This window comes from Centrocercus urophasianus, unplaced genomic scaffold (genome assembly GCF_019232065.1).
Source record: "Centrocercus urophasianus isolate 14NV4802_14NV808 unplaced genomic scaffold, USGS_Curo_1.0 seq_354, whole genome shotgun sequence".
In the NCBI taxonomy this organism is placed as follows: domain Eukaryota; kingdom Metazoa; phylum Chordata; class Aves; order Galliformes; family Phasianidae; genus Centrocercus; species Centrocercus urophasianus.
The window spans coordinates 630-10581 of NW_024884927.1; the positions used below are offsets into that span (position 1 = coordinate 630).

Sequence of the window (9952 nt, forward strand, 5' to 3'; positions counted from 1 at the left end):
CTGGATTTAGCTTCAGAAGTCTTGATCTAATAGATAATTTCGGGCACCATTTCAAGTTGGATGTCTTTATCTGCTTACTTGTTTTACTTCTCAGTAGATGATAGTGAAGTAATTGTCCACCATTGGAAAATTTATTTGGAATAGAACACTTTGCAAGTTCACTGTCTGAAATCAGATACTGTCTCTCGTTTGGAACTTGTACTTAAAATTCTGGTTGATGGGCAAAATACATCCATAGCTATTTTTCTGCTGCAATTGCAGCTTTTTGAACTTTTAAGGTTTAGCATTTGAAGAGAGTTGTTTGTGCTTCTCTGTATGAATTTGATTAGGATGGCAGCAATTTATTTTTGTTATTTGGCGTGCTTGAGTTGAGATTGTTAGTCCTAAAAAGCAGCCGTTCGTCCTTTCCTTTATTTTCGTGTCTGTTGGAAATGAAAGCAAGAGTGACGTATTGAAAGTGCTGTCGGATGGTTTGCAAGCCGATTTGAGGAAGAAGCAGCAAACTAATTTTCAAGTGAAGCTTTGAGAAGTGAGAGTGAGAAGGGGCAGTGATTGAGGTAGTTATGGAGGAATCAAGATAGAAGACTCTGTGTCCTTTATAACATTTTTGTCTAAACAGACCATGAATCTACGGATTTTTGCTATCTGCCAACAGCCGTAGAAGTGTTGGATGAATATTTCCTTGTCTCAGCAGTGTACCAACATGTAAAAGCACAATACCACACAATAAACTGTTACTTGATGTATAGCGACTGCTTTGCACTGTGGATCTAGATCATCTGGTTCTGCTGGTGATAGGTAGGCATGAATTTAGAGGAAGTTATCACAGTCTTCGCAGATAATTGTGAATTTTGCTTCTGTAGGGTTTTTCTTCATACTTCAATTTTGTATCCGTTATTTTCTTTTTAGGAAGTAAATGCTCTTAAGTCATATTCTGAAAAGCTGGGAGATTTAAATTTCTGGAGATCTACATGAATTCTCAGAAGGGTAGTAATAAAGGGAAAGATTATTTTTATTTCTGGAATGTAATTTGTAAATGTGAATCATTTTTCATGTATGTAGAGATATACACAGTGCCAACTTCATACATTTTGTGTCTCAATTTACTGTATTTAAAGCAGGAGAAAGTAGAATGGGAGATAAAAGCTCCTTAAAAAAACTTAGTTTGCTTATATACAGACTTCAGCTCTTACATGTCCAGATTAACATTTCATTAGTTAAAATATTCATTCCTTTTTTTTTTTTTTTTTTTTTTTTTTACAAATCATCTCTCAGGAGAAGAAAAAAAAGTTAAGAAAAAATAACCAACAAAATCTAAGCTAAATGTGTGCTTTTCCAAACATTGCATTAAAATTTCAAGACTGTTGCTTTGTTTCCTAACCTGCTGTCAGTCTCATGAGGGCCTAGAGGTACAACAAAGCCTGCTGCAAATTGCTGTCTTGTTGGCATACAAAAGCCTAACAGAAATGTAAATGAGACAGTTCTGTGAAATTTCTCTCTCATTTTTTTTTTAAAGCAAAATCCAGTGACTGTAATCTTGGAAAAGATCTTGGTTGGGAGTGTGGAAACTTACTGACTGTGTAATAGAGATGGATGATCTGGCAATCAGTTAATTAGGATTTCACAGTGCTAATAATATTAAAAAAAAAAAAAAAAAAAAAAACTAATGGAAAAAAAAGAAAAAATTTACATGAGCTTTCTGTTAATTATTTTCGTATTGCTTAGTGGGAGGCTGAAAAGTTAAGTCAGAATCTGTAGTATTCATAATACAGTGTGGGTTTTACTTGTGGTTGTTTCTGAATTCCACAGTGTGAGGTTCTGTACTGGTGGAGGGGATCAGGAAAGCTTATCCACCTTAGTCACTTCTCAGTGATGTATTTGTGTGTGAAACTGGGCAAAGTTATTTGAAATGTAATAGTTCAATATTTAACTGTTGTGTCTAATGTTATTTCTAATTACCTTAGTATGTTATTTTTAATCAGATGGTACTGGTGCATGCTACAGCTTTTGCTATAATTTTAAGACTAGAGCCCTCTTAACTTACAAACTATGCAGTGGCAGGCATAGAAAAATAATCTGAATGTAAATAAGATTCTGTGTGCTGTGTTGAAGGAATTTTCTTACTGTGTTAGCTCACCTTCAGCTTTCATACAGATAACGTTATTTTTAATCATTGGTGAAGATAAGGAGGAAGAAAACTTGACAGGTGAAGAAGGAAAAAGAAAGCATGAAGATAAAAAACTTCAGAGTTTTTTGCTTCCTCTTTAGAAGCAAATCTAGAAGAAAAATCTCATGTGTAGTGGGGAAGTCTGTTTTAATTTTCTCTTTATGAATGAGACAGAAAGGCCCGTAAGGTTTGCCTAATTCCGTCAGTAATATCAAGCATTCTGATTCCTTTAACTGCCTTTGTAATCTCGATGTTTTAGTCAGATCTTAAAAATATTTTAACTGCCTGCAAAGCCTTTCATGTTGCATAAATGTCAAAACAGACCTTTTAAAACAGTTAAAGCAGTAGGATTTAGCCTATAATTTGATTGTTTGTGTAACTGATTTTCTTCTCTTGTGTAGGAAACACCGCACTACATGATTGTGCAGAATCTGGCAGTTTGGAGATCATGAAGATGCTTCTCAAGTATTGTGCTAAAATGGAAAAGGATGGTTATGGAATGACTCCACTTCTGTCAGCTAGTGTGACAGGCCACACAAATATTGTGGACTTCCTGACCCAGCATGTGCAAACCAGTAAGGCTGAATGCATAAATGCTCTGGAACTTTTAGGAGCAACGTTTGTTGACAAAAAGAGAGATCTTCTTGGTGCTCTGAAGTACTGGAAGCGAGCTATGGAAATGAGATACAGTGATAGAACTAATATCCTGAGCAAACCAGTGCCACCAACACTAATTATGGCCTATGCTTATGCTAAAGAGGTAAACAGCTCGGAAGAGCTAGAAAATCTTATCGCTGACCCTGATGAGATGAGAATGCAAGCTCTGTTAATTAGAGAACGTATTCTGGGCCCATCTCACCCAGATACATCCTACTATATTAGATACAGAGGTGCTGTCTATGCGGACTCTGGGAACTTTAAGCGTTGCATCAACTTGTGGAAATACGCGTTGGACATGCAGCAGAGCAACCTAGATCCTCTGAGCCCTATGACATCCAGCAGTTTACTGTCATTTGCTGAGCTTTTCTCCTTCATGCTGCAGGATAGGGCAAAAGGCCTACTAGGCACTACTGTTACATTTGAGGATCTGATGGGTATACTGTGCAAAAGTGTTCTTGAAATAGAGCGGGCCATGAAACAAACCCAGTGTCCTCCTGATCCAATACAACTGAACAAAGCCCTTGCCATCATTTTGCATTTAATTTGCTTGTTGGAGAAGGTACCTTGCAGTTCAGAACAGGAGTATTTTAAGAAACAGACTATTTATAAGTTTCTTAAGCTTCAGCCTAGAGGGAAGAATAACTTCAGTCCACTTCACCTTGCTGTTGACAATAGTACTACATGTGTGGGTCGCTACCCAGTTTGTAAATTCCCTTCTCTACAAGTAACTGCTATCTTGGTGGAATGTGGTGCTGATGTAAATGTCAGAGACTCTGATAACAATAGTCCATTGCACATTGCTGCACTGAACAATCATCCAGACATAATGAATTTTCTCATTAATTCAGGTTCACACTTTGATGCCACAAACTCGCATAGAAAAACTGCTAGTGATTTGCTGGATGATAAAGAAATAGCCAAAAACTTAATCCAGCCCATAAATCATATTACACTGCAGTGTCTTGCTGCTCGTGTCGTAGTGAATCGTAACATACGCTACACAGGCCACATCCCTGAAAAACTAGAGAACTTTATTTTGCTCCATAGATGATAGTATGAAATGCCAGAGCACTGTTTTCTCTTAAGCACGACTAGGTGACAATGTTTTGCTTTGAACAATGTTGTGATACACCAGCATTCTCTTAGCTTGCTCCATCTTGCTTTCATTAGCTAAAGCATTGTTAGCATCAGTTTGGCAGAGTTGGTTACCTGGTATTTAATGTATGCCATATATTATATTTTGTGAGTTAATTAGAAATGAAATGCCATATTTAGACTTAAAACTGTTTGCCAAAGGCTTGTCTATTTTGGTCTTAATTGCCTGATGGCTGTTTGGAACTGAGTTGAGTGTTTTCCACTAAAGTCTTATATTATAACTGTCGTATGGATTTTATACGCTTGGAAGGTCATGGTTTTTTTTTTTCTTGAGCATTTCTACTCTCTTCTTTTTTATGGACTCACTGTAAAACTGTTTAAGTTGGATGGACTTGTTAACATTTGCAACTACCATAAGTGCTTTTATCTTTTCTATGCACTAGTTGAGTTACGACTGTTGCGTGTGAGCATACTTCTATGCAGCACTTGGCCAATTTTGAACTAAATGTACATTTCATTTTGCAGTTTGTTTGGAGATTTTGTGAGAATGCTGGCTTCATAGTATGACACATTTTGAAACTAATTATCAGTTCTCCACACTTAGATTTTACTTCTCTGAGTGCTGTAACTCTTGATCCTCAGGAGATTTGAGCAAAGTTTAGGAGAAGAAACTCTTTCACGTGATAATTTCCCTGAACTTTAAATCTGAAAATCATTCTGTTGCATCATACAGTTAGGGGAAGGGTCTTCATTATATACAAGTGACACCTTCCCCTTTGCAGTCATGTCTTGCTTGTGCTGGTTATGTGACTAGATGTGAAGTTTGTTCAAAGTTTAACTGCAGACTTAACAATACACTTTAATGAGAAGTAGATCAAATGAATGCTGTAGTTTAAATTTACAAATCAACTTTAGCTACAAAAGAAACTAAAGCATGTTGGTGGCATGACGCTTATCAGTCCAGGTCTAGACGTCACTTAACATTATTTTGACTGTGTGGCTGTATGGCAAGGTATTGGAAGTTCTATAGAAGTGTCCCTTTTTTTCATTTGGAATATCTTTATAAATATTTGCATGTTCTTTTCTCTAGTGTGTCAGCTATACTTTAAAAAAAAAAAAAAGCAGAGGTTCTGTTGTGTATAAAGCTCCTGATGAAAGTACCTATTTTTATAATATTTGCACAACAGCTTAGCTTTTACAACAGAAAGGGCTCTTTTGACTTGTTAAATCTATAAATGGAGATCATAAATGTGCAATTCAGGTAATTAATATAATTCAGCACTTTACTGTTGATTAATAGTAGATTATATTATGGCACATTAGCCCTGCGAATGTCTTGAAGTGAAATTCAGTTCTGTTGAGTAGAATACACTTGTAAGTTTCTTAGCCTAGCATATTGGATATTGTTAAGGCTTCATTCCACTGGTGGGTAGTAAGCATACCTATGGGCTTCTTGCTCCAGAGTTTCAGTAAGTTGGCTTATGGCTTTCGACAGATTTGTAGAAATTTAAAGGCCAAATTAACTAGATAAAGCTATTGTAGAGGAGTAATTTTTTATTTTCTAACCTTATGTTGGAACATCTTTGTCTTTAAGTTGAGGAAGAATGTATCTTGAGGGAATGTTAGAATAGTTCTTCATTGCTTTCTGACATTTTTGGGGTTCTTTTTAAAGTGTACACTACTAGCTTGGTCATTCTTGAAAAAAATACTGGAATGTTTTTAAACAAAGATATGTTGAAAGTGCCATTGGTGTATTGCCACTTTTAGGGTTTACTAAAAGTGGCTTTCATCTGTTTATCCCACGCCACATGTACACTTTTGAAAGTCTGGGAATGAAGAAATCCAGATAAGGCAATGTATTTGGAAGGTAAACAACTGAATTAGCTGGCTTTTTCTGGTTCTGATGATTAAAACGTGTGCCACCCAAATTGTCCTTTGTGAGAACAACAGCTTGACTTTTATACTCCTTATTTTTATTTTTTATGCTTCTCTACTACTTTGTAAGTAGAGGCAATCAAGAAATGATGCCACAGTACAAATAATCCACATTATTATACCAAGTCATAAACGTACTTCTCTTTCTATAGGTTACAATTCACTGGTTCTATAAATAGACAGATTTTAACATCTTTAGGATTTTTTAGTACTCTGGAATCTTACTTGGTGTTCTTTGTTTAAATTTGTCTTCATAATTTTCTAATAACCAGTTTAAAATGAGTTATTTGGACATGGTTAGCCTAGAAATACAATCTCAAAAAAGTTTACTGTTAGCAAACAATATTTGTTCTACTGAGTGGAATGGTTTCAAAATGGTTGGAAAGCAGATGGTCATTAAATATATGTAAATCCAGTGGAGACTAAGTTTTCAGGGAAGGCCTATTCTGTGAACTACTTGCTTTAATTTTAGAAACTGTCTTATGTGATAAAGTACTGATTTATTGTGTACAGTTCTGTCTAAATACCTGTTGATATGTCAATTCTGAAGCGCATCAGCTCCATTCAGAAATCAATTTTTCATGATGTTCAGGCTATCTGCTGAACTCAGTGTTGTGATTTGTGCCAGATACTTGATGCATTTAATTGTCATTTCCATTTCCTTCTTGACCTGTATGTTTACATTACTCTTTAATTTTTGCTTCATTTAAAAAAAAAAAGAAGTCAGTACAGGGCCTGTGTCAGATGATACATTATGGATTAATTTCAGGATTTTTTGATCAGGAGAGGCATGGCAGGCCTTGTCATATATGCTTGTACTGTTGTGGCCAGTGCTGATGGGAAGTAACGGATTTTCTTTCAGCTCCTGATTCAGGCCAGTGTTGTCTCCACTGCAATCTAGATATCAACCTTCTGGACAAAAGATTTTGTTTTTAAGTCTTATTACTCATTCAGAGGTGGCAGTAAAGTGATTTTAGTGAAGCCTATTGATGTTATATGCAATAGTACAACTAGCTGAACTAGTCAGGGCAATGAACTAAAGAGCATTCAAAATACAGTTTTTTGTTGTAACTGTAACTATTCTTGTCATAGCTGAGCTTCTCTCTGGTGAAGTGTGCAGTTCCAGAGCTACCAGCACAAAAAATGTTGAGAACACTGTGGAAAAAAAATTGCAATGCTCAGCAAGGGTGACACAGGTTTTAAAACTGATTAAGCAGTTTACAAGTGCAAAGATACCTCCTTGCTTGTTAAGACCTCTTTAAGGTGTATTTTGGGGATTATGAGGAGGGAACAGGGATAGAAATTCTCATTGGCATTTTTCTTCTATTCTTCTTGGGCTTCAACAGAAATACTTCAGCCAGGTAGATGAACAGTACTGTAGTAAAAAGTGAGATGCTGTTCTTATCAAATTCTAAGATTATGTTCCTGCTCTTGTATCATACTGGTAACAAGGTTCCAGCTGTCTGTGATGTCTGTGTTCTTTTTAAGTGCAATATGCATGCACTTTCTGAAATGCAAGGCAACAATTCGTTTCCCGTTTGTACTCTGCAGCAGTCCCTGGCTAGGAAGCTATTTTGTGTATTTCTGAAGTCCTCAAAAAGTTCTCTCTTAATAAATGTTTTGCAGCTCATTGAAATTAAAATTTCAATTTTTTTTTTTTTTTTTTTTTATAAAACACTTAAAATGAAAAAAAAAAAAAAACTTAAAAAAGGGAAAAAAAAATAAAAAAAAAAAGGAATAGAATGCCATAGCAAAATCTTTACAAAAGTATTTTAAAAGGGGATAAAAATGTGCCTCTCTTCAGTGTTATATCGACTGCAAGGTGATGGTGACAGAACATGACTACTGTTGAAAGATCTTCCTCAAGCTTTGGAATATACAGAGTGGAATGCATGTTATACTCTGGAATGTGTTGACAGATGTGTCCATGTAGAATTAATGCTAATTTCTATTTTCTGTGACTGCAATAAAGTCAAGTGGTATTTGATGTTTCAAAGTAACTGAGGAAATCAATGGGAGACCTACTAGACTGTCCGTAACTCTTGGCTTCGAGTGTGAATGTACTTGTTGAACCCTCAGTGAGGGCAGAATGAAAAGGTATTGTTTGTTTGGTTTTAACTGATTTTGTATTTGTTCCATTCTACCATAAAGAATTCCTGTGCAGGGTGAGCTTCATGTATGGAAACAATGCAGTTTCTTTTTTACGTGAAGTAATTAGCTTTAGCATCAATGTTTTAAAAAAAAAAAAAAAAAAAAAAAAAAAAAAAAAAAAAGAATTACAAGCATAATTCTGTGCTTACATTCTCTGGAGGCTCCAGATGCAGATTATATTAAAAATATGTTTTGGAGAATACCTGTCTGAGTCTATAATATCCCTTTTCTTTAAGGTTATACCAGTGATGGTTGATACGCCTTGGAGTTGAAGGTAACTAATGTCAGTGATGGAGCATTAGACTTTCATTGTCATGTCATTAAGAATTGTACCTTAAACAAAATGCAGTGTGTTTCATTCCCTTTCTCGCTATGAAATGGTGGTCTGCTCAAACCATTGTATTCTGGTAATGGGCTAGGGTTAGGAAAAGGCTTAAACTGAGAGATTATTTCTAGATGATGTCTGTAGAGGTTGTCTAGGCCAGTTGCTAGATAATGTAATTAGTCATGCTATCTAAGCATATTGCTAGCTTATAGCACAAAAGAAATTTAAAAGACCTTGTAATAAATGAACAACAGCTATTTAAGAAAGTTGTACAGATTAATTTTCTTAAAGTTTTTCAATTCTTCCCCACATTGCTTGCATCATTTAAAAAAAAAAAAAAAAAGTTCTACAAAGGTAGGAGAAAAAAAACTAAGATATCTTTCTTAAAGAGAACTGCAGAATGGAAGATTTTACAAGCATTGCTATCATAATTGTAAAATATCTCTGCAGATAGACATGGTAGTCACAATCCCATGAGGTAGTGTCCAATTCAGAGAGCTGAAGTGTTAGTTTTAGGCCTAGTCAGAAACATGTGCATCAAAAAATGATGTTCTGGATGAGATAATCCGATTCAGAGCTTTCACACTCTTGTTAAACAGATGGCTTAATAATCTGAACATGGATTCACTCAACTAGGAAAGGGAAAACCAGAAATGATAACTTACATTGTTTTTCATCCCTCTGCAGTTGCAGATGATGGTAGCTGTTTCATTTAGGAGTGTCCACCTGAGCTGCATACCCATGCAAAGTGCTTTTTGGCAATAACGAATGCTGGCTGTCAGTTGAAGATGAAAATTCACAGTCCCACATGGAGAGAGCAAAATAGGCCAAGTGAATGGTAGGCTACTCTGCCAAAGTCAGTGCACTTGTGGTTTTTTTCCTCCTTCACATAATTTTTCAAGAGCCACTTACATGAACAGTGGAAAACAAGGTCACACCTCTCTCCACTCCTTACCTTACTGTCTTTTCTGACACGAAGGAATAAAGTTGATAAGAGTGGACATGGAAGCACAAAAGTTACAAATGTGCATAAAGGAGGAAAAGACAGAATTGCTTTCTGACTGCTACAAGTGCCTGTTTCAAGTATGAGGCCGTGATGTAAGCAGTAGCCTTGACTCCCTGAAGGCTGTAAGAAACATGGGTCACTGTCTGAAATTCTAAGGATTCCTTCCATTGCATCTCTTGAAGTTTTATCTAGTTGTAATTTCCTTGCCAAATTTTTCTTCCTTGATCTGTTTGGCACTTCAGTCCTTCAGTGAACTTAATTCCCCTCCAATGTTTACTTTTTTCCACAGTTACTTATGTTCAGTAGTTTCATGCTTCTCTGTCCTTGATGCAGAGAGTTAACCTCCCAGTGTTCAAGTGAAAGGCAGCAAAAATGCTCAAATCAAACTTTCTGAACTGTAAGGATAAGCAAACTGCGTCATCCAGTCAGTAAAATCAACCTTTTGATGGCTTGGTTCCTCCTTTTTTCCACCTCCCTTGACCTGCTGGTCACGCTTCTCTTGATGCAGCCCAGGTACAGCTGGCCTTCTGGGCTGCAAGCAGAGTTGCAATACTGAATTATTTTCTCTTGAGGTAGTGTAGCTTTTATTGTCCTGTTCCAGTTCTTGTTGGAT

General features: G+C 36.1%; 1 protein-coding gene across 1 annotated transcript; it reads left to right on the plus strand.

Moving 5' to 3' along the window:
* Window positions 1-2552: 2552 nt before the first annotated feature.
* On the plus strand, window positions 2553-7525 carry LOC122167050 (protein fem-1 homolog C; the record flags this gene model as incomplete). The annotated part of the gene is made up of 1 exon (XM_042831257.1): window positions 2553-7525. A coding segment is annotated over one exon (1326 nt), but the record flags the coding sequence as incomplete, so codon positions are not given.
* Window positions 7526-9952: the final 2427 nt, after the last annotated feature.